This window comes from Ambystoma mexicanum, chromosome 6p (genome assembly GCF_040938575.1).
Source record: "Ambystoma mexicanum isolate Mex_15411 chromosome 6p, UKY_AmexF1_1, whole genome shotgun sequence".
NCBI lineage: Eukaryota > Metazoa > Chordata > Amphibia > Caudata > Ambystomatidae > Ambystoma > Ambystoma mexicanum.
Window position 1 is genome coordinate 725,396,281 of NC_090935.1, and position 25,979 is coordinate 725,422,259.

General features: G+C 47.0%; 1 protein-coding gene across 12 annotated transcripts in view; it reads right to left on the reverse strand.

The window, feature by feature from the left end:
• Positions 1-25,979, reverse strand: part of MEF2C (myocyte enhancer factor 2C) — a 597,063-nt gene that overhangs the window by 79,347 nt on the left and 491,737 nt on the right. For 9 of the 12 annotated variants that reach the window (XM_069627597.1, XM_069627604.1, XM_069627603.1 and 6 more), the window contains one exon: positions 14,722-14,865. In XM_069627597.1, coding sequence (XP_069483698.1) covers positions 14,722-14,865 — 144 coding nt within the window. Of the gene's footprint in view, positions 1-14,522; positions 14,661-14,721; positions 14,866-25,979 lie in introns of all 12 variants that reach the window. The other 3 variants (XM_069627607.1, XM_069627602.1, XM_069627600.1) reach the window with 1 other exon arrangement.

Here is a 25,979-nt window from a genome sequence, read left to right on the forward strand (position 1 = left end):
TCAAAGGGGTACAGTGGAATACCTCGAGTGGATAGAGTGGAATACCTCAAGAGGATAGAGTGGAATACCTCGAGTGGATAGAGTGGAATACCTCGAGTGGATAGAGTGGAATACCTCAAGAGGATAGAGTGGAATACCTCAAGTGGATAGAGTGGAATACCTCAAGAGGATAGAGTGGAATACCTCAAGTGGATAGAGTGGAATACCTCAAGTGGATAGAGTGGAATACCTCAAGTGGACAGAGTGGATTACGTCAAATGTACAGAGTGGAATACCTCAAGTGGACAGAGTGGATTACCTTGTCCTGTTCCATCCTGTGAGACGGGGCATTAGCTGGACCAGTGTGGTCTTTGCTTAGTCATGGTTGTGTAACGGGTCTGGACTCGAATCACAGCTGCCCCTTCTCATATCCAGAACGCTTTTCCAGAGGCGATCCACCCAATACCATCCCTGCTCTCTTTTTGGAGGACCTTAAAGACTCACCTAGTTGGACAAGACTTCCTTAACATGGTCTGAATCTGTTGCGGGATATCTTGGTTTTCTCCCATTCAGTTTTCGGGCACCGGTTCTTTGTTGATTTTTGTTCTTGGAAATGAAGACCGTCATTACTCCATTTATTTCTATTGTCTCCCTTATTGGCATTCAACCATTTTTTGTTTTCATTAGGTCATTTTTTACTGATGTACAGGGACCCTCAACCTTTCAAAGCTAGGGTGTGTGCTACACACTTCTAAAATAAAACAAGTAACGTTGTGACCCAAACTACCCCTCTACGCTGCTTATTACAGAAGTTTTAAATATTCTGTCTGTCTCTTGTAGTGATATCTGTTACCTTTCATGAAACCAGGAGCAACATAATCATTAAAGATGGACACACATCAGAATTTCTCAAGACACCTTGCATCAGCAGCCACTGTTGCTCTTCATTCATTGGAGCACCCCCCTTCAGAACCATTCTTCATCATCATTGCGCGCACTTGCAGAGCGTGACACACAACCTTAAAATGCCACACTGGAACCTTGGCCAAAAGGAGGGGGCAGCAGAAAATGCAGAACTGCTATATTGTTGGAAAAGTCCTGTTTTTAAAGACATTCTAAAGGTGAGCTGGTCATAGATCTCCTGAATCGAGGAAGTAAAGCAGAGGTTAGAATGAGGAATGCGTGTGCTCTGCGGAGAGATATCCTGAAATGCAGCGGCAGGAGAAGGTTGGCTGAGGAGAAGTGAATGCTTTTGGCTGGGGAGCAGTGGTTTTGGGATTATGAAAGATGGGCCTCGATTTTTGAAGGCTATGTTCACCGCACAGAGAGACTTGACGTCTATGTGTGTTTGGAACCTGGACGTCAATTGATTGCAGGGAACTCTGGTGTGATGGGAATGGCGTGTTGGTGTCAAGAAGAATGAGTCCTTAGTCTTCTGTGGCTGGGATGATGGCAAATCAAACAACAAAGGGCTTTCCTGAGAGTGTGAAGATTCACAGATGGTACCTGTTCATCTTACAGCAGGCAGGGTTACTGTGGGGTGATTCTATGAAGCTTGACCTGAGCCGAGGGCAAAATCATGCTGGTATGGGGGGGGTTGCCTTCACATCTGTCCGAATACAAACAAGGAACAGACCCTCCTCAAAAAAAGGCAACTGGAGATATGGGGGTGTCCCTGTGCACAAGAGACAAAAAGTAGGGAGTCACAAAAAGGAGAACAAAGCCACAGGGCTCCTTTAGCGCATCCAAAAGTGGGTGCACCTGAGGGTCATGCTCAAAATAGGCTGAATACCAGAATCTTCAGTATGCCATCAGAAAGGGAGCATGACACAGGGAAAGGGAACATAGAGTTTGAGAAGGGGGGTGAGAAAGGAGTCCCCTGTTGGGAAACAGACATACAGGATTACCTGCCAGCAGTGGAAGGATAGGGAAGATCTCAACACATTCTATGAATAGATTCTCAGTAAGATGATCCAGATGCCAAGGTTTATGGTTGAAGCAAGGGAGGAGGGGTTTGATCCTAGAGATGGAGATCGGGAGGAGAAAGGCCGATACTATGTGGGCTCTTGAGCACGAGTGGGACCTCTGCGTGTCACTAATATGGTGGGCCTGTCTTCGTATAAAATACTATTTACATTATCCTATGTTACAATCAACCCAAGTCAATCGTCTTATAGTGTTGGATGTTGACGTAGGTGGAATTGAGGACTTTGTCAATCCTGTCGGGAACCTGTGTGTAATGGGTATACGAGCAGGAACGGAGGCCAAACTAATCAATGATATACAGTATGGGGAAGGGTTGGTATTCAGGAAAATTGACAGAGCAATGACCATTGTGGTTCTCCACAAAATCGGTGTTGTGGCTTGGATTGGAAAACTGGAGTGCGATGGTGTGTGACCCTGCAGAAAGGAAGGGAGTGATCCAGGAGGGTACAGAACACCAACAACTACAGTGGGTCGATAGAAGAATACGGTGGTTGAAAGTGTCCGTTGTAGCCACCTGGCCCGGCAGTATTAAGCTGTCATCTCGACTTTCAATGGCGAGTACATGCATACCATCCATGAAAGAAGTGAGGACAGATTGAGTAAAGCAAAAATGGGAGGATCCTGCCGCGCACTCTGTGATATGTTCGTTATGCATGGCATATGTTTCGAATTGTTGAACCACAAAGATCGTGAAGAGTATGGGCCTCATTACGACCTAGGCGGCAAGTTACTGCCTGGGTCGTACCTTTACCACCATGGCGTAAACTACGTTTACACCATGGTGGTTGGCGGATTTACCGCCCCATTCCGAGGTTGGCGGGGCGGTAAGTCTCCATTAACCCATTTACCCTTCCCCATTCCCATTTTTGCCCCATAGAGCATAATGGGAGTGGGGAAGGCGTTAATTACGCCACCGTAAATTACGGTGGCGTAATTAACAACAAGGTGCCTTAGCGCCATGGATTTTAACATCTGCTAAAAGCAGGTGTTAAATCCTCCATGGCGCTAAGGTACCTCGGAATCAGGCGGTAAGGGTCGGCGCTGTTAACGCCGCCTTAAACCCCTTACCGCCTGGGTCCTTCCTATTGGTTGGAAGGGGAGATTGGAGATTGATCAATAATGTGTTATTATTGTAGGGTCTAGGGGCGTTTATTCCAGAAGATGTGTGATGAAACTTGTTTGAAGGAAGTGAGAGTAATTTCTGGAGCAGGGGAGAACTGAGTACATGGTGTAGCCAATTGTGGAGGATGGGTGCAAACCTGTTGAAGAGTTAGGGCTGACAAGGATCAAGGGAAGAAATGACATTTCTGCTGGAGGACAAGCGGCAGGAAGGTTCATGTTCAGAGATGGAGTTGAATGAGGGGAGTTGGAGTGTTACTTGTTGTGAGAGGAAGTTGGGAGCTTACTTCAAAGGAATGCGGTGAGAAGGCTTAGTGGTTGTGGGCTATAAAACAGATTACGCTGCTAAAAAAAAGTGAAACTTAATGTCAGGAGTCCTTCCCATTACAAGGGAGTCTTTCAATATGTGCCCAGCAAGCTGGTCTGCAGTCATGGAACATGATTGGCACTTTGTCTGAGAGACACATCTGACTGAGGGAAGCTCTCTGCGCGAGAAGGGCTACGCTCCACATTGCACATATCCCCTCAAGGTTCTTTTGAATGAGATCATCATGACTTGAGTGTCCGAGAAGGGAGGTATTATCTGATCAGTCACTGACAAGGTGGACCCCACCAGAGCTAGATGAAGGTTTAAATGAAGAGACTAAGGGGGACATACCACTGGGTTTTGAGCCCCTGTATCTCGAATTTGAGCCCTGCGTCTCAGATGATGCACGTGATCGAAAACACCACTTTCCTCCCTAGAGCTCAGTGGAAACAGCAACTGTGGCCTGATGGGGGCTAGCAGGGGACTCTATACAAACCATGTGGTGCAGGCGAACATAGAGCAGAAACCTCAAGAGACGCGCGCATCTCTATCAGAAGGAGTATCTAATGCGCATCCTGGGACTCTTCACTGGCAAGTCTGTTGTCATTTATAACACCAAAGCGTTTACAACTCTTCAGCACAATGGCATGGGTTTGACTTTCTAGATCCAGTCATAGATTGGCAATAACAGGGACGCGCTGGCATCCTCTTACTCTTCTATGGTACCTAACAGTGCCATCCTGTGTGCTTTACAAAGGTGTAATCATATGTTCTGCCAAGCAAGAGCAGAGATGGCGGACCCAAAAGCATACATTGACGCTGTGATGAGGCTGTGTGGGTTGGCCATGTGATGTAAAGCGGGCAAAGGCCTACGCGGGGCGACTCGCATTTACAACCAAATTCAGGGGCCACTGATACATTGAAGGGAACATGTTTGCAACAAAAAAAAAAAAAAAATCGAAAGCTTGAATTCAATTACTCAAAAATAAGTCACACACTTGCTGTTGTATATACAACTGAAATACTTAACACCAGATTGTGTTTAATGCACAGTCAGTATATACAGCATGAGAGAACAAAAAACGAAGTAACTATTGCTTCTGTTTTTATATTTTTCCGATCTGATTTGAAAAATGCAGAATCTGCCGTTTCCTTTTTAAGTCTGTGTTCATTGGATTTGATAACACGGCTGGCGTGTCATTATGGAAACGTGCGTGTCCAGTAAAACAGAAAAAGAACACATGCGCTCGCGGTGAAGCAGTCACCAACGGTGTGTTGGCTACAGCATTCGCACAAGAGTGATTACGGTCCTGGCACTGGGACACGCCGCACGTGCGTGTGTTGCAGGGCACGTGAATTACACACGAGTGAGGAAATCCTTTCGCACAGTTGTGCGCAATTTGCACGCCCATTCACATGCCCAGGCCCAGTATTTGGGGGTGTCAGGGTTCTAATCCTTTATTTCAGCCTGCCCTCTCTAATGACAGTCTGATGGATGGAAACATAGTGTTTTATAATGGCGCAATCCCATAGGAAAACGCTCTGTTCTCTCTGTTTGAAGCGTGCAGGCCTGGAATTCTGCCGCAATAAATACTTGGAGTGCTACTTCTCATCAGCTAGGCCCTGATCTTGTATAACTCCTTGTTAGCCGACTTTCAGGTTTGCCTTTGGAAATTGCCATGTCCTGGCAAAACAATATCAAAAAGGCCGAGCTTTGGCTCCCCTGAGTGAATCATAAAACCTTGCACTCGCCAATCGGCTTTTCTGTGCTTTGATGCACATGAAAGCCTGGCCGTGCACAGGTTTTAGCTTTCTCTCGCCCCACCTCCTTCACTCTCTGTCTTTTTTTCTTTCTCGCTCTGAAGAACCCTACTTTATCAAGTCATGTGCTATGTAAAGAGTTTCCCATGGGATTTTCAAAGCAGAAATACGTTTTCACCAGGCAAATGAAAAAAAATGCAAAAAAGCAGTGATAGCTGAATATGGAACCCTTTGAAGAAAAGGGTGTTTTCCACTGGAAATGTCCGAGAAGGGAACAGTTGCCCCCCCCCCCCTTCCCTTTATTTTCCTTCGGAGGTCCCATGCTCTTCCACAGGTGCACGAGAATTCCCACCCAAAGCAACTGTGGCGTCTTGTTTGGAGATAAGTAGGACGCATGTTTAGCGCGAGCTTTGCAGCCCCACTCGTCTCTGCAATGTTTTCACTAGGCTCTTCAAGTGCAGCACTCACAGCACGTGTTGCTGCACCTGCCTGAGGCCATTTGGGGTCACAGGCAAGTAGCACATGCTGATCCCCTCGATTCATCTGCTTTGTAATGAGCTCCCTCCTTCCAAAAACCCGATGCATCAAAAACAAAGGACTGCAGCTGAGCAGTGGAAGACTGGCAAATCTCCAGAATAATTCTATATTTTCTTCATTTAGCGCTCGTCGCTGTAACTTTTCCAATTTATGGCGCTGTAAATAACTCCATGTAACATGCCGTTCGTTTTCTCTGCATTGTAGGAAAGGCTATCTAGGAAGTCGGGACCTTGCAGGCAGCCCTTTAACCATGTGGCTCCATGAATGAAAGGGTTGCCTGCTGTGGCCAGCATGTTAAACACAGCAGTGCTCAAGTCACTAAGCTATCTTTATGCATATTTGTGGTCATGCATATTCCATTGTTTCATGCAGCCAACCCATCCTTGGTAAGGTGCCCACCAGCCTGCTTGCATTATTAAGATGCTGTAGACCTTCTCACGTGGTAGAACTAAAACACCTGTATGTCCGCTTCCACTACTGCCCAACAAACTCTATCATGTTAAGCACACCTGAGCCATTTCAGCGAATGCTCTACACTGCCTTCCCCGGGTTTTTAAGTGGGCATTGGCTAGCAGGTCAGAACCCCGGCACTCTTCAAAAAGGGCTCCTGACCCCTAAAACCCTGTTTAGCCAAAGCGCTGCATGGTTTAATGGCTTCATGCAGGTGTTAGCACTTCAGATTAGAAAAACAAGCTTTGTTGCCTATTCTTTTTCTAATCCAAAGTGCGGACACCTGCAGGCAGCGCTTCAACCGTGCAGCCCTTCCAGTAAACAGGCTGCCTGCTTCATGTTGTGTCTTTACTCAGAAAGAGAAGGAAGGCTGGGTTGCCTGGCCTCTCCTTTTTTCTGAGTAAAGAGCCAACACCCAGCAGACAGCCCTTTCACTGAAGGAGAAGCATGGTTCAAGAGGTGCCTGTGGGGGTCTGTGACCCCCCCCCCACACTGACAGCCCTTTAACCACATCCTTGAATGAAAGGGTTTACTGCTGGGGATTAGCTCCTCATTAAGACACAGATGGAGAGCTGGGGCGCACTGGTGTCATACCTTTGGTGCTCTCAGCATCTCCTTTTATTTCTTAATTACAGGCTCCGACCCAGCGAGGCTCAGAGCCCGTGATTTGGAACAAAAAGGAGGGACTTGGCACACCAAAGGTAATAATGCCAGTGCGCCCCAGCTCTCCTGCTGTTACCAGGCCCCCACCCCCTGTTAGGCAAGGGGAGCTCTACTTAGGGAGTCTGGGCTAAGTACGCCCCCTAACTAGAGCCCCCCCCTCGATTTAGTCTCCCACTTAAAGCACTGGCCATTCTCATTCCCTACACTCAGCCAAGCGCTCAGAGGAACGCGGGAAGATGTAGCCTGGGCAATGCTGTCGGGCCTCCCAAAGCGAGGCAGGGTAACTGCTGGTACCATCCAGCAACCTGGGAGAGGGCCAGCTCCCCCCACTATCTGGACCTGGCCCCTCTCCACTCCACCACTTAGCCAGGAGACAGCAGTCTCCCTCCAGGACAAAGCAAAGGAAGGGGGAGGTGAGAAAAGCACCTCACCCTTCCAATAAGCAGCAGGGTGCTAAGCGCCCTAAGGATCTAACATAGGCAGGTAGAGAGAGGAGGAACCACCTCTCCCACCCCCGCCTGGGGGGACAGACAGTCGGATCTGCCGGCCTGGAGGCTGGGTCAGCCCCCAACAGATACACTTCAAAGACCCAGGGCTTGCCCTGGGTCTTATAAAAAGAGCTTCCAGCTCAACAGAAAAACACAATCTGTTTGTAGACCCTGAACGGGGACTCAAACAGGCTGGAGGTACACTGTGAACTCAGTGTCTTCCATTTCTTCCTCCTTTTCCGCAAAACCCTCCCACCCTCGAAAAGAAGGGAGACGAACAAAGGAAAAAGAGGTACAGGGCACTGTACAGTGTCCACAACAAGTCGTGGGACAGGAAAGGCGGCACGGGCCAGAGGGGGCTACCTCTGGACCCGGTGCCCAAAAGTATATCATATGGATATGTGATTGTTGTTATTATTCCATAACTATATCTCTATCAATAAAATCCTACGGCCTTTCATTGCCAACACTTGCAAACGGTGTGGTCTAGCTCACTATGCAGGGTCGGTGGGTCGGTTATGGCATTTTGCATGCTTATGGGTCCAGCAGTTGTTACATAGTAGGCTCGTCCACTGGGTATTCGTGCTCTTTAGGGTCCAAGAAGGCAGGGTAAGCAGGGGATGGAAGAGGCTGCTTTTATTTTGGACAGTGTAATTTCCCATGACAGGTGTGTGTGCCTCAGAGCACGTACACCTGTGCCTTTCAACCATTCCCCCACTCCCATCACGTAAGCTAACAACTGTGTTTTCTGCTGATGCTTTTTGACTCTTCTACTCTTCCTTTGGTTGTTTTCCCTTCAGGTTCTTCACCACAAAAACACATATGTCTCCCCTTTCTCAGTTATCTAATTGATTTAATTGCTGCTCAGCAGATTGAAGCCAGAGATCAGGAGCAGGCCCCAATGCATTTCCATGGATTATAATTATGATAGGTTATTTATAATGCGCTTAATACCCAGAGGTTTCTAAGTGCGCACCCGGGGATCGAACCTGTGTTTCTCCGCGTCGTCTTGCTTCCCAGACGAGCACGTTGCCCCTGAGCTATCCTCCCGGGACTGAGGGTGGCACCCAGAAAGAACGGGGCAACAAGTCAACATGGGCGGCTCTGGGTGTTGGTGGGTGGCTAGAAGACAGATGCACAGTAGCCAGAGCTCAGAGTGTGTCTGCTGAGGAGTGCCGTGTGGCGGACACTGAGGAGGGGGGTGGGGGGGGGGGGCGGGGAAGCTGCACATGTGGAAAATAGGATCGTGTTGGATGTGGTGCCTAGGAAAGGCCATTCATTGGGGAGACCCTGCGGGCGTCACTTGTTGCAGCAATGCACGCCATGGCTTCGCGGCATGCTTCCGCCATTGAACGCTCTCACGCTAGAGGTGTAAACAGGACATAGTAGAAGGAAAAAAGGCACGTTACATTCCAGGATCTCCAGTGTCCTGAACATTTATCAGCTGCAATCGGAGTCGCTAGATTGTGTTCCCCTGAAGTCTATGAATGAATGTTGCACATTAACAATCAAATGCACACCAGATGAGCTGCAGCACACTGACCCACAATGGGAAATTAGCATCTATAATATTGGCCTTCAGCAATATTTTCCAGACGTATTGCACTAAGCTTCTGTGTAAGCATGTCCAGCATGAGCTTTCCCCGGGGCTGACTAAAGATATGTCATGGCTCATGAGGGCCAATTTCCTAATGATGTCTAGGGGACCCGTGGCTTGCAGCTGATGCAACTAGTCGGAGGCACCAGAGGGGTGCATCGATTATAATGGAGAGATAAAGGAATAGGGCGAGGGAGGAATAGCTGCAGATTATCTTGGGGCAGGTTTATTGTCCTCGCCACAGAACACAGAAAGGCAGCCAGCAGGGAGCAGAAGTGCTAAATATCCACAGAAAACTGTTAGGCATTCTTTGTCAGCAATCTGCTAAGTTAGTGGAAACTGGAGTAAAAAGGCAATGAGGTTATAAGAATGCTGCTGGATTCTACAAGGACTGAGGGAAGTGATGGTCTGAGGGCACCAGCAAAGCAAGCCTGGAACATGTGTACTGCAAAGCGCGTATGTGATGCACTGAATCAAAGAATTGTGGACTAGGCAGCAGCAGCTTGGCCCCCATGAAAGAGTTGAAAGGCCCTGGCTTTTCTGCACTGCCACCTATCTACGCCTCTCTGCGCCTCTTTCTCCCACGGCTGTCTTTGTTTTGCACTTTTGGTTCCCACCCACGGTGGGGGGTCCCATCTGCATTTGTAAGTGTATTCTGTGTATCTGTGCGATGTCATGTTGAGTTGGTTGAGGAAGCCTTTCATGAGTTCCTCCCATTTGTATCATCTCCAGCCATCAACCTATGTGGAAAAAACACGCGAGGCCTACAGCATGTGCGGCTAATGCCGACGCGGTGATGCGGAAGCACCTTTCTCTGAAGGGTGGCATTTCACAAGTACCGCTACCTTTGTAATGTGAGGCATTGGCGATGTCATGCAACCTACATTTCAGTGGTATTACTGGGCCTCTAGTTTCTTGCATCAAGTAGACCAGCTGTGTATTCAGGAGGATGGGCCTCACCACGTGATTGGTAGCGTTTCCTAAACTCCACTGTTGCTACTGCACGTGGCTGAGACCTGGCAAGGGGCAGGGTCTGCATGATTTACAGTTATTCCACATTTCCGAGTCCATGTAGTATTACTTCATGTGTTAATACCACCTGGGCAATACTGCCTAGGGTAATATACTTGCATGAAGGTAATCAGCTCCGCACAAAAGCAGGGGACTTATAATAGTCTGAATTTGCCAGAGTGGTAATAAGGGCATATTTTAAAGTAAGGCCTTTTTACCACTAGCGCCACACTCATAATGAGGCCGTTAGCGTACATCACGGATGAGCGCTGGAAGCTTACGGAAGTGGTATATTCAATTCTCCAGAATCCCGTCGTACTTGAAACATATGTATTTATATAGACGTGCGCGTTGCTGGAGGCGGCCCTCTGAAACCGGCCCGTACTGAGCCTTTTATCCTATGATGATGGAGCGCGAGGGTTTGGGGAAGATGCGGAGAAGCATCTGAATGGTTGAAGGACAGACAGAAGGTTGTAGAGGGGAAGACAATCAGAGGAGATTCAACGTCCACGCACTCACTACGAGGTCTGCTCTGATATGCTGGGTCACTCGTCTGCAGGTGCATTTTTACAAAATATTTCCTGCCCTTACCACGTCCCCGTTCACATTTCTGATCGAGAAGTAAGCGTGGACTTGTTGCCGTTCTCTAGTGGTCCTCAATCCCTGCCTTTCCTCTTGATTGTCCTTCTTCTATTCTCATGCTCCATTGGGCAGCCGAATCTTGCTTTCACTAAACATGGTCACCAGTTATTCGCGGCTCCCTGCACGTCGCTATCTTAGGGGGGAAGCGGCATAGGAGCCTTTGCCCTCTTACTATATGAATCATCGCTTCTTACCAAGTGATAGGAAGTGTAGAATGAAAGAAGGGTGTTAACCCGTAGGAGCATTCTCAATCCCCGCGTATAAACAGGACAATAGGAGGGCGGTAGTTACGCATTGAAGGGCTCCACACATAGTTGCATTGAATTCCTAAAGTCGCAAGGTGTGCGATAAGTGAATCCTCTTAATTGGGGGACTCCCATATTCATTGGCCAGAAGATCATCGCCACCCATCTGTACCGACCCCCGTCCCTTCAGCTGATCTTCCCTTAATGCTCCTCAGACATTCCCCTCTTGCACTAGGGGGGCAGTCACTCGGCTTCAGAAAACCCCACGAACATAAAGGGCCCGATTAATGGAATTATTTGCACGGTTCAAAGTGAATTTGCACTGCTGAAAACTTACTTTGCACTGCCGACGCACCTGCTTCATGGAACTGTGCAAAGAGTATTTTTGCAGTGCAAAGTGACTTTGCACCACTTTTGCACCAGTTCAAATTCACTTTGCACTGGAAAAATACACTTTGCAAAGCTCTGCGACACATTGAACCGTGCAAAAAGTTCCATGAATCGGGCCCTTAATACTTTCAACGCTACAGGAGCAATGTCAGTGGCCCACAAATGACATCAATAGCTGTGCTTGTGTGTGACAGTGAGCGAAAAGGAAACAATCCAGGCGTATCCCAACTCTGCGATGGCTGCACTGGACACCATGGCCATGACATCCCCGAATGTGACCCCCTTCTACTTTGTGTCTTTGTCTTCACTCGGCTGCTGTTAACGTTGCTTATCAGGGGAGCCATTGACAAGACTAGAGATCACGTGGCACTTCCGGTTCCAGACTCCTGGAGATGTTTATACAGACTTCCTGTGTTACATTACTGACCAATTCAGTATTTAGCCACACCTAGCATATTTTAAAGCATTCTGCAATGCTGTGCATCGTATAATGTGAACATGTGTTTAAATACATTCCAGAAGACCTTCATGATTAAGTAGGTACATCACATACATGCCGAGTAGATTTACACAAAGGTATTGATCAGTCATGAGTTAATAGTGACTTACAAGCTGTTTAGGCCACCTTTGCAAGGGCTTTGGAGACCCTCTTGTGTATGAATAGATGACATTGTTCACCAACATTACTATTCCAAAAACGATTCCCCACCACAGTGCAGCATCGGCATGCGTACAATGCGCAGCGTGTGTACAGATGTGTGCAAGCACGCGAGTGGAACACCAAGGCAAGCACATAGCGCATGCGTTGTTATTTCTCTTTAATGTCTGGCAAGGCATGAGACTGTTAGAAATCACAGGCCTCGTTGATCACGGGGCCACTGAGGCAGTGGGCAACTCATTGGCTTAGTGACACATTTGGAATTTGGGTAAGAAGGGGGGGGGGGCAAACAGCAGACCGGGTTCTGTCCTGAAGAGCCAAATTCAGCCAATATTTTTAGGCTATTCACAAAATGTACATTTCAATGCACTCAATCTCAGTAGCAGTTTGCATGGGGGCGCTTTGCAAAAAGTGGTAATTGCGTGGAGGGCACCTTCAACTGTAGCACTTACGTGTGCTTGAGTGCACATTTACAAGATGTGTAAATGAAAAGTGGCAAAATACCTGCCATTTACTCCTGGCAAGCAGCATGTATGGTGGATTCCAATGAAAAGAGCCTACTTTAAGCAGGTGCGCAGAGCAGGCAGATTTCCTAGGAGTCCATTGGTTTTACACCATCATGAAGCTATCAGGCTACTGTAAAATCAGGCAGTATCGCAGGTGTAGTGGAACAGGCAGGCAAACTCCCGTTCCATGACCCCACTCCACCAGCAAAACCTTTGGAAATCCCCCGGAGCAGAAAACAAGGCATTCATCATTTAGGCGTAGGGGCTATGCCTTGCTCTTACTCTCCAAGGATTTGGAAAATGGATCCCATAGTCAATGGTTACCCCAAAAATCTGTTTTGGTTGTGTCTACGAAGAAGCGGACTTGGGAGACGCCTGCAATAGATGATTGCATCTTTCCGTGACTCAGATATGGTAATCACAGAGCTATGGCTGTCATTTCAATCTGGGGTCGGTCTTAACTACAGTGGACAGAAGCTCAGACATTTCTGTGTCTTTCACGTCCAAATAATAGTTTTGGGAACCTGAGGGGAATTGAGGAATATTGAAACTTTGGTAAGCATTCCAGGAAACATAGTGGTATCTGCTTTAGCCTCACACAACTGCATTATGTACTTTTACGCAAAAGCTGTATGATCATTACACTCAACGGGCAGGGTGCAGATCCATGGCGCCCCACCGTGAGTAGCCAATATTCCTTGTGCTGACGCTATCCTGAATGAAGCATTAATTAAACAAGAATTGGCAATGCCAGCAATTCGGGCTTTTCTGTAGACATAGGAAAGGCATTTTCCAAGCATTTCCTTAAGGGTATTAACTGGCCATTAATGGTAGAAGCTTGGACATGGACCTCGTGACCGGGCACATGATAGCAGAAACTGGCAAATGCCTGTCTAATACCTATATACAAGCCGAAACTGTTGGCTTGGCCAATTCTTTTTTTTAACAGGACTTCAGTGAAGGACACGCATATTGATTATGAATCAAGTGGTTGAATGCAGACTTGGTTAAGACATTTTTATTACACCAGTCACATGTTTATAGTACCAATTAAATGATTTGCTTTCAGAATACTGCTTTGAAAATCTCTGGCAGCCACTTCGAGTGCACAGTTTGATTTTAAGGCTTGATCAATGTAGCTCAAAAGAGATCCCTGGAGGGTGTGTTTTGGGCAGGGAGGGGTAGGAAATGGGTGGGAATGGCCATGGGGACTTGTTTGGCGATGGGCAGTCAATGGCTCGGTAAATAACCAAATAAGACCTACAAGCATTGCCTCCCTTCTCATAGGCCATCTCTCCATAACTGCACTCCCAATGCATTCCTTTCGGCTTAGAGGTGGCACTGAAGCGCCCTCTTATAGGCAAAACTAAAAACGCAGTATTAAGCACTAATAGGAGTAATTGATTGGTGACATAGTGTCTATTAGGAAATGATTTAAAGCCTTGGACTCAAAGCGTCTTCCACGTCACTCTGGAAAGCTGTCATAGCAGGAGCGGATGGAAAAATGAGACCCTTCGCTGTTGTTAAGGGGCACTTTGATTAAGTAAATAGGAAAGCATGAATGTTGGTGAAGGCAAAGCGGAGGAGTCTCTGCGGAAGCGGTAAAATCACGCCAACACACAACACATTCCTACATTGTACCGAGGGGCCCTCATGCATGTGCTGCTCGGCAGCCACGGACACGAGCTTTGAATCCTGTGTGACTGTGGTGTGGTCGGCACGCTTGCACGCAGTGTGTTGTGCGCCCCTATCTGGATCCAATTATGCAAACACGTTGTCATGAATATTTGGGCCCAACTTGTCATCAAATATAGTCCATGGACTGGCTGACATGACAACTATGACAGTGTAAAAGCAGAAATCACATTTTATTAAAAAAAAAAAAAATAGCGCATGGGATAGTTGACATGGCAACTGTCACAGCTAAATGGACAGAAATCAAACGTTAAGTATATACGTGCAATCTCATTATTATAATTGGGCGTGATTGCACAGAATGTTTCCAATCAATAGACCTTAAATATAATCACCTATTTGATTTTGCTGTGCAGAAGTTAATATGTGTGTGATCGTTAGGGTGTTCTTAGCTGGAATGCTTTTAATAGGGATCTAGCACTGCAAGGGTTAAGGTTGGTTACTGCAGCACTTTTCAGCAGCCGGGACAACTAGCCTTAGGTACTTACAGGTATTTTATGTGTCTTGATCATATTATCAAATTCTTCATTAATTTGTTTATACTTTTCTTCAGTGCGTGGGGTGAGAGCATAAGAGGAGTCGGGGTCGGGGCTGTCAGAGCCTTTGTTTTCTTTCTTGTTCAATGCCTGCCAGGTTCAGAGAAATATCAAAAAGTAAAAATATGAAAAAGATGCTCGCCATACTTACACACAATCTTTGCCTGCTGATCATTAAATCAATATCTTCGTTAATTTTCCTGTACTTGTCCTCGGACTCAGGGCTGTGACCTACTGAATCGTCTGCATCGGGGTCTGGGCTGTCACAGCCATTGAGGCCCTTCTTTCTCAATGTCTGAAATACACAATTTGCAAAGTTCAAACCTGTAGACGGGCTGCAAAGCAGAGTTAGGAACTTTAGTCAACACGATTGCCTGCTTTGCATCTTTACCAGGGCTCAAGTCGAGGGTACACGCAGGGGGACGGAGTCCACCCACTTTATTCAGAGGGGGGACTCAGCCCCCCCCAGCTAAAATGTGAAACATTGAATGTCCTCTTTAAATGTATGAATTAAAGCTGACCTCAGCGATCAAACCACTTCGTCGGTTGGTAGACAAGACACTTCACCACTGCACTATGTAACCTGATGAAGAATAACAAATAACTAAAGGTGAAATGTCCCATTTCGATACTGCAGTCCTAGGGAAAACATTTGCAATGGTTCATGGAGTTTAAAACATGCACACCTTTTAACGTTTTCAAAAACAGTATTAGAAGAAAATATCCTCTCTTGGTTTTGTGTGTGTGTTGATTTTATGAAAGGCAAATGCAATTGTGCAATTTGGGTGGTTATGCAAAGCCAATTTAATGAAATGTGCATATTTCACCTTGATATGATAATTTCTGGTGACGTCACATCTCATTTGTCTGTTAGTGAGTCCCCCCACTTTAATTTTTAGGACTTGACCCCTGATCTTTACTGCCCAAACCAGTGCACAGCCTGCCTGCAGCCCTCTGGCGCAAGGGTCTTCTCAATGCAGCCGCAGACAGGGCCCAACCTCCTATGATACTGGCATCAATCAGTACAGCTGAGGAAATCGAACGCGATACACACCAGGAGTGGAATCAGTCCTGCTGCACTGAAAGACCCAGCCAATCAAATGCAACCACAGGTGGAGTCCACACATTACAAGATGCGCAGAATTCTCTCAAAGGTAAGATTGCCCCGAAGGACTCGTCTCTAGTGCACCGTCCCATCAGCATTGTTTGGACTCGTTGAAGGCATGGTGTGGTGATTGGCAGCTCTATGATATCCAGCAGTCATCAACGCGTGATTCATCGTCGGCCAACATATCACACTACCTCTGTGATGGCTGGTCCTCAGGGTGGAGGGGTTTGGTTAGAGTGGAGACGAGTAGCGGGAAGGGTGAGCTACACATACTTTAAGGAGAATCCCAATATTCTGGATCCCAACACATTTTGGTGAGCCCTGCCTTGCATGTCTGGAGGACATCTGAACTATGAGTAGAGAAAGGTGTTGGAGCAGCACTTGCCATATATCCAAGCTACCATCTACCGCATTGACCACCCAAGACATCAGCCTTTATGAAGCTCAGTGATGTAGATGCAGCCTATTGGAAACCATTGGACATTGCAGGGCGAGGTCAGCAGGCAGCCATTTAAAATTCGCCCCTGCCCTTAACTGACGCTGTCAGCTGGGCCCGCTTGTCGGATCCCCAACAGGCAATCTCCAGTCAGAGTAAAGAGCGGAGAACCTACCGTCCGTTCCCCCTTCACAACTGTAGACATGTCCTATTTTAAGTCTGTCCATTGCACCACACCCAATATTACCATACACATGCCGGGGTATGTTGAATGGCCTGACGAAAGCATCCAGCTGGGGGGTGCTCAGCATAACAATTTGTTGATTTTGGAGAGCCTATGGACTGAAAGAGACTTACACATTTTGCATTTATGTGGACTAAACTTACACCAGCTATTAAGTATGACATGTGTAGGAGGAACCTGTTCATTTTAGGTTTTTCTTTTCCATTTTGACAAGCACAGCTGTTTGAAAACCCCAATTGCAGAAAGCCAAATGTTTTTCAGCAACCTTCAGAGCTAGGAAGATTTATACATGGGAATTCTCGCCCGCCTTCGGCAGAGAATGGTACTTTGGGCTGTATCCCATACACTGCACAAGTGACAGGCAATTTCCCATCGGTGACAGGTACATTTTGCACCTACATTTGCACAGAAAGTCAAATGTTTTTCAGCAACCTTCAGAGCTAGGAAGATTTGTGCATGAGAATCCTCGCCCGCCTTTGGCAGAGAATGGTACTTTGGGCTGGATCCATACACTGCACAAATGACAGGCAATTTCCCACCGGTGACAGGAACATTTTGCACCTACATTTGCACAGACCAAAAAGTGTAAAGTATGGTTCATGCACTCATCACTCAGAGTGCAGATGCAGCTGCTGCACTGGTCACACAGGCCCATGACATGTTTGCACTGGTATAAGTTGGATTAAATGTCAGAGAAAATTTGTTCATCAGCTGCTTAAAATTGCATGCAAACCAGGCTAAATTCAGGGGTGGACTGGGAACCAAAATAGACCCTGGAAATAATGTTCAAGGTGGCCCCATATTACACATTTTCAGCAAGCCCAAACTTTTTCCTTTGAGAAAATATGGAAATTAAATAGGTTACCACAAGAAAGCGGCCTAGAGTGCAGAGGCCTACCGGAAAATCCCCAGAGTTCCCTACAGGCCAGTCCACTCTGGCTCAATTGCCCAGCACACTTGCGCCAGACCAATTTTGCTTCACAGGTCACGTTCTAAAATGCAAAAGGAAGTGTTCCTCTTTTGGCAGTGCGCGGTCATGTGCATTTTCATTACTGAATAATGTACAAACGACAGAACTAGTCATCTGTTGTACGCAGCGTATAAAGCATAATGACAGGGTGTTTATTGAGTGCTTATTGTGGAGTGCAGAGGGTGAGAAAAAGATGCTTTTGCTGAGAATATTCGTATGAAAAACTCAGAATTACAAAGGCAACATGACACAACACACATATTTGGCTATGAAGAGCACAACAACGATTATTCCACACACACACACACACACACACACACACACACACACACACACACACACACACACAAACACACACACACACACACACACACACACACACACACACACACACCCACACACACACACACACACCCACACACACACACACACACACACACACACACACACACACAAACACACACGCACACTACATAAACACACACACACACACACACACACTTGTATTATCATTTGGAAATGCACTGCTTCATTTTATAGACCGTTAAATTAACACTAATCCATGTTAATGCATGGGACCTTACTGATGAATCAATACTTTAAATGTTTTGACCTGGACAGCCCTCACTTGCTAGCTGATTAAGCAGTGTTCTACCACCATGCCATGTGAATGGGTGCACTGGGCTTCAGAAGAATTCCATTAATCGTATGCGGCCTGTAAACCGGCCACAGTGTTAGAGATGTTCGCATTTTATTTGTAAGGGCTGCAGTATTACTTATTCGATACAATGGCACGCAGGTGATGCCCCAGGATCTGAAGTCTGAAACACTGCGTTCACTATCTACAACCTATGGAACTTGTTATTTGTCATGTGGGGGGATCTATGGGGCCTCGGGTGGGTCTAGAAATATACACTCAGCCTGATGGAGATCCATCGCTGAGACTCTCCTAGGGTCATGTGTCCTCCTGTGGATTAGCCTCTGTTGGACATAGTCTATCCTACCACTCATTGCTGCGCCATCATTGACTCATCCTCTCGCCTGTCACTGACCGTCTCCCTGTTACCCAATACTGGACAGGGACGCACTGCATAAAGGTCAAAGCTGACATCACAGGCATTGTTTACTTCCCACCTTCCTATGCATCAAAGGGTGCTCAACCCTGATCTCATTGCACCTTGCCCAAGCAAAGGAGTCTTCTTTGCAAGGTTGAAATGAAGCACCCCACCTCCACCATATGAACTGCCACCTCTGCCCGCTGCCAACTGCTTACCTTCCAATACAGGCTCCTGTCACATTTTGCTAAACTTTGCCAAGGACCTGACTAACGTGCTAGACTTTAGCGCACAGGCCACATGCAGCTGCCCCAGCCAAGCCTTCCAACATGGAATGCCAAAAGGCGTGAAAAAACGATTGAGAATTGTCTCTGGCACCATATAAAGCTTCCCAGATCACCCTCTGCCGAAACCCAAGGAAAGCTGGGCCATAGTGCACACCAGATACCAATTTTATTGATAGTTTCCAATGTTCGAAACCATTCATCGCCACTGCCATCCGTAGCATGGCAGAATGACTCACTCCGCCACACACCTAAAAACAGGCGCAAAACGGCTAGGCTACCTCTGACCCATTGTGCCTGCACAAGAGTGAAGACGGTGCACCTCCTAGCTCCACAACAAGGAAGCGCCCCCTGCCTGAAGCAAGATCCGCCACCTCCAAGGTCACCTTAGACACTCCTCTAACCAATTCTTTCCAAATCTGCACTACCGCCATATAGCTGGCACCATGGCACAGAAAATAGTATAATCACCCCCTGGACTCTAATGAAAAATGCTTAATTGAAAGCCAGTAATTATCTTTTAATATCTCACTCTCTTAATATCCTACCTTCTAAACACAGCTGCCCCCTATTGAGTTACTATTGACTGCTTGATGAAGCATATGCACCGTGACACTGCGTGGGATGCTCACTAGGCAAACGCGTAACAAGCTGCCTGTATATCCATCTATCCATCCAGATTCATACATATGATTATTCTTTCTACCAGTCCATTGATCTAGCCAAACATCTATATTCATGTATATGTGTATCCATGTCAGTGATGGCGGTGCTGTGCACATTCTACAAACACACACGCACACATCAATATATCGAATCTACATCTGTGTCTATATCTATCTATCTATCTATCTATCTATCTATCTATCTATCTATCTATAGTTTAAGATGTATACATCTGTATATATCGATAACTGTACCTATCGTTGTAGATATGTGTGTGTGTGTGTGTGTGTGTGTAAATATGATATACGCATTTAAAGATGTGTGCATGTTAAAGGTCTGATAACCAATTATTATTTGGTTGGGAACACCGTATAGTACACTCCGCCCACCCTTTAGCTCCTTGAACCATAAACCCACGAGAATGAAAAGGGGGTCCTTTTTCATAAAGAAGACAGTGAATGGCAAATGGAAATCTCTTCCCCCCTCTGTGTTTCTGAGCCGTAGATAACGCAATGATTCCCCGCGCGGCTGCGCACTGCACCGCCGAAGAGTCACACGGCCAGCCGCACTTTCATTGTCTTAACACCTGGGATACAAGAGTCAACGATGAAATGCACACACATTGTCTGCTGTGTCATCTGTGCCCTCGCTTCTAACTAATGTATGTAATTTCCTCCTCCTCATTTGACAAGGAGATAAATATCTGCTAGACAAAAACAACAGTATACCATGAGCCCACGTGATCGCGCTTCCTCGTTGGATGGCGTCCATCAGCAATCAGAAGTTCTAGTTCTTTTGTGCATCAAAAGATAATGTCATAAAATGTCAAGTTAGATCCTGTTCCAGGTGTGACTGTAGCATCTAAATGCAGGCCACGTATGTTGCATGGCACCCACGCCAATCAACAGGGCACCCTATAAACGTGCCATTCAACTATTGCATTTAGGCAGTTGCGCCAGTAGGACTTGGGGCCGATTCAGAAAGATACAGATTTACACAAGTCATTTTTACCATGAGCAAAGCACACGCTACACACTTATGGATGGTTATAAACTACAAATGCCCATGGTATTTACAACCACGTCCGGCGGGTGCATAACTTACTTATGGTGTGAATTACACATGAAAACGTGAGTATTCAGAAAGGAAATGCACTTTAGGCAGGGCTGGAGACCATGCGTGTGCCTGCTGTATGCAGTGAATAACATCATACAAAAGTCATAAAGCTAGTATTTTTCTGCAGCCTGGCTAAAACAGATTTTCGCATGGATGGTGCCACTTTCTACTCATATGCTTGTTGCGTCCACATTCCCATCATGGCATCAATTACACCTCGAGCGCTCAGGCGTGGGTTAGCGGGACATAGACATGTGGGAACGTGATCTGATGCACACATGACTGTGAATGCCCATGTACTGTAAGACTTGATGGGTGTTCACCAGCATTTTCTTTGCCCTTGTAACCTTGCCTTAGAACAGCCACTTGCACATGTCTAGATGTGCACGCATACCATTCCCACATAATTGATGCTTACATATTGGAGCTTCATCTTGAGGTGTGATTTAACAATGCATACATGAATACGTGTTCTGTGTATAGGTCACACAGACTAATAAAATACCTAAATTGACAAGGGGGGTCCTGGGAGTCCCTCTGCCAGACATTAGTCATGATTAAGAGGGACTTACCCAGAGTCTTTAGCTCACTATCTTTCACAGAAAAGAAATATCCCAAACATATCAGTCTTTGTCCTGCCCTGGGGCAGTCCAGCACCGAAATGCTAGGCAATTCTCCTCTGAACAAGAATACCAACAGCATCGCCAGACACATTTTTCGGTCTGGTTGGACCTCATCAGTAGGAAGGAGCTGTGCCTCTCTAAGAATAGTGAGCAATGGGTCCACGTCTGGATTCCCCTAGTAACTTAGGGTGAAACCCAAATTTACTTAAATATGCAAATTGACAAGGGGGTCCTGGGAGTCCCTCTGTCAGACATTAGTCCTGGTTACGAGGGATTTACCCAGAGTCTTTAGCTCACTAGCTCACTATCTTTCACAGAGAAGAAATATCCCAAACATATCAGTCTTTGTCCTGCCCTGGGGCAGTCCAGCACCGAAATGCTAGCCAATTCTCCTCTGAACAAGAGTACTCCCAGGACCCCCCTTTGTTAATTTGCATATTTAAGTAACTTTGGGTCTCACCCTAAGTTACTAGGGGAATCCAGACGTGGACCCCTTGCTCACTATTCTTAGAGAGGCACTGATCCACCCTACTGATGAGGTCCAACCAGACTGAAACACGTGTCCGGGATTTCTGTTGGTACTCTTGTTCAGAGGAGAATTGCCTAGCATTTCGGTACTGGACTGCCCCAGGGCAGGACAAAGACTGATATGTTTGGGATATTTTTTTTCTGTGAAAGATAGTGAGCTAAAGACTCTGGGTAAGTCCCTCGTAATCATGACTAATGTCTGGCAGAGGGACTCCCAGGACCCCCCTTGTCAATTTAGGTATTTTATTAGTCTGTGTGACCTATACACAGAACACGTATTCATGTATGCATTGTTAAATCACACCTCAAGATGAAGCTCCAATATGTAAGCATCAATTATGTGGGAATGGTATGCGTGCACATCTAGACATGTGCAAGTGGCTGTTCTAAGGCAAGGTTACAAGGGCAAAGAAAATGCTGGTGAACACCCATCAAGTCTTACAGTACATGGGCATTCACAGTCATGTGTGCATCAGATCACGTTCCCACATGTCTATGTCCCGCTAACCCACGCCTGAGCGCTCGAGGTGTAATTGATGCCATGATGGGAATGTGGACGCAACAAGCATATGAGTAGAAAGTGGCACCATCCATGCGAAAATCTGTTTTAGCCAGGCTGCAGAAAAATACTAGCTTTATGACTTTTGTATGATGTTATTCACTGCATACAGCAGGCACACGCATGGTCTCCAGCCCTGCCTAAAGTGCATTTCCTTTCTGAATACTCACGTTTTCATGTGTAATTCACACCATAAGTAAGTTATGCACCCGCCGGACGTGGTTGTAAATACCATGGGCATTTGTAGTTTATAACCATCCATAAGTGTGTAGCGTGTGCTTTGCTCATGGTAAAAATGACTTGTGTAAATCTGTATCTTTCTGAATCGGCCCCAAGTCCTACTGGCGCAACTGCCTAAATGCAATAGTTGAATGGCACGTTTATAGGGTGCCCTGTTGATTGGCGTGGGTGCCATGCAACATACGTGGCCTGCATTTAGATGCTACAGTCACACCTGGAACAGGATCTAACTTTGGGATATTTCTTCTGTGTGAAAGATAGTGAGCTAAAGACTCTGGGTAAGTCGCTCGTAACCAGGACTATTGTCTGGCAGAGGGACTCCCAGGACCCCCCTTGTTAATTTTAATAAAATACCTAGCCAGTCAGCCCCTACATGTTTAACCCAGGGCTTAACATCTTTTACTTTTTCGTTTGTTTTGAACCCTGTAGACCTTTGGATGGGTGACGATTGTGTCAAAACGACACACCCTGAAGGGGTTGCCCGGCGCAAGCCCGCGACCTATGAGTCAGAGAAGCGTGCATGACCTTTACAGAAGTCAATAGGCTACATTTTATGAGCACGTGGGGTGATTGATTTTCGGCTGCTGCTCCAGTAAGACTGTTTGGAATGAGGTCTATACCAGAGATTATGGACTCGCATTCTTCGCATTTTGATTGGCTGAGAGGAGGTCTGTAATGGAATCTGTCTGCTACTAACCATTAAGTAGAAAGCAGAACGCATTTACCAGCTGGTGTGGCAATCTTTGGCATGTCCAGAGTGTGAGGTGTGCTACTTTGATTTCCAGCAGGGCTGGGCCATATTTGCCGTGTTGCGAAGCAGTGACTAGAGAGCCAGCACTCAGGTGTAAGCTGTGCACCATAGCAGCATTCACTCAGCTTTCGGCCTTTAGCTAGAACACTGTAAACAGCTCCCGCAGGGCTGGTTTCAGGTTCTCGAGGCATCGCGCAATTGACAGGATCGCATTTCCAGCCCCCGCGCCTCGCTGGAGTTCACAGATAATAACATCGGTGGGCACCACTCGGACAGCGCTCCGAGCGCGGGGGATCCCGGAGGGGCTGCCGAGCGTCCGAGGGCCGCAAGTGATCTGAAAGCATGCGAGTTGGCCGCCCGTTCCGCCAGAGCTCAGCAGTTTACAATCTGCCACGGGGCCGCATCCCCAGCCACCAGCTATGCCACTCACGCCAGGCATCCGCACCTGTCAGCGGCTCTGCACCTGCTGTCCAGCTCGGCAAAGGCCACAGCAGCGTCCAATCGGACCGGCTGTCCTGCGACATCGCCATAGATGGCTCGCTCTGGCTCCCTGTGCGGCCCAGGCCGCTAATGGCGGCGGCCCTGGGCCTGGCCTTCCCGCAGCATCGACACTGGCTTCATTTCTCATCGCCACCCGTGCCCAGCAATGTGGCCTTTAGGAAGGGCGCTTGGCAATGTACCACAACGCTTTACAAATTGAATATCGTGTCTCGGTTTAAATAATGCAGCATGGTCCAAAACGAGAACAAGTTTAAAGGCGTTGCCACCCCTACAACCTTGTTTTACTCGTGCGTTTTTTCCTTCTTGGCCCCCTCCTATGTTTCCACAATCGTTGCAAAATATGGCAGCCTAGATAGAAAATGTTAGCCACCCTTTTATGAGCAAAACTATTATTTTGACAAATGACAGCTCAGTGTAGATTTCAGTATCTACAAAAGATGCGATCAGGGACTTGCAGACATACCTCGCAGCAAACATTAAAGCCTTGCGCTTTCCATTGCTTGCGCTTGACTCGTTCTAGACATAGCAGGTAAGAACACGGGCATGCATGCTTTAATGCAGACTGATTGCCCCCTAAAATAGCAGCGGCCTGAGCCATCTGCCAGGAGTTCCATGGATCTATTTGGACTTCACTCCCAAGGGTGCATTGTGTGTCCCCTCTCTATTTCCATGAATGCATCACAGCGATCTCTGCTGGTGAATGATTGCTAGGTCGCTATGCTCCAATAAGGTTTCACATACGCTAAACTTGCTGCGGAAGCTGTGGTCTTTTAACTGTCGACTAGAGATGGTTGCGGTAAGCAGCTTATCTGGTGGCTGTGTCACAGAAGGAAAAGCTGCCCCCAGCCTCAGAAGAGAGGGAGGAGATAAGATGGTGAGGAAAGGCATCTCAGGTCCAGGGCATGAGAATGGATCCTTCACCACTTCCCTATTGGAGTGCAGCAGAATGAGCAGGAAGATCTTGGAGTGGAAGGAGCACCTCTGCAATCCTTGTCTGTGAGACTGCTGCAATACAGCAGTGTCCGCCCTGCTACAGAAATGCACAGAGAACGGGGTGTGGGTCCTCTCCATGATGCCAAAAAGCACAGCATGCGGAGCATGAGCACCCCTCACCAGCTGCTGACTGCTGGGTCCCAATAGAACTCTCCAACTGCTCCTGCTTCACCTGGCCCCTACCCAGATATGTATCGCAACACCGTCTTCCAGTGTACAGTGCTCTGTTGATCTCCAGGCAACTTTGCAGTATCAGAACCTCCCATGTCTGTGTCATACACAGGCATACACACACACACACCATGGAACTGGAGTTAAATCAGATAGCACCGGGGATGTAGAGTTGTGTGATGTTAGAGTTCCAATTCTTCGCAAGCCCAGAACGCCAATCAGTCAAAGAACTGGGAAAAGTTTGCCAAATTTGAGGACATGGGCAAAGGCGGCTTAGAGGTTGATGCAATCTCTTTTCCCTCAAAGCAAAACCGGACCCAATGGGCCTCATTACGAGTAGGGCGGTAAGGGATACCGGGCACCGGTAAGGAGACCGGTGCCGGTAATCCCTTACCGCCCTACTACGAGGTTCCTTAGCGGGTCCCTTCTTTAACGCCTGGTCTGACCAGGCGTTATGGATGGGACCCGCTAAGGGACTTCAGAGCTAATAACGGTACCGCAAATTGCAGTACCGTTATTAGCTACTTCCCCATTCCCATTGAGCCCTATCAAAAAAGAGATTAGTGAGGACGGGGAACTGAGAAAAAAAAGGGAACGGCGGATGGGGGAAGATGGTTGGTGGCGAACGGGCCATCAGGTGGCATGGAACGCATGCTAAGATTGGCAGTTTCAACCCACGTTCCTGGCCTCCTGATCGGTTGGCTCCCCAATGCAGGTTGCTGAGATAAAATGAATTCTTTGACATATGTCATTGACAAGCCTATTATTTTAGTATGCATGCAGATTTAAGCACTTGTTTTTTAAGTAAAACTTTGACATGATCTGAGCCTGATCTAACTATGTAACAGAGATAGTGTCAAGTTTGACCATAGTTAAAAGAATGGATATTCGCCTTTACACTGAATAGAGCAGAAGAAGAGCGTCAAGTACGATATGGCCAACTTTCTCAATGGAGACACGGTCATGTGCCGAGCTCCACCATCCACAGAGTTTCATGCACAGCATGGCGCCGTGGCAGCAGCAGTCATGTGGCCTGATTGCTTCTTTCTATTCTGTAGCAACATCTCTTCAGCAGTTTTTCTGTATATGTCATCCTTCTAGATGGGTGGACATCCCACAAGTGAGGGGATTTCATCAGACAATGGGCCAGCCTGTACTTTGCAA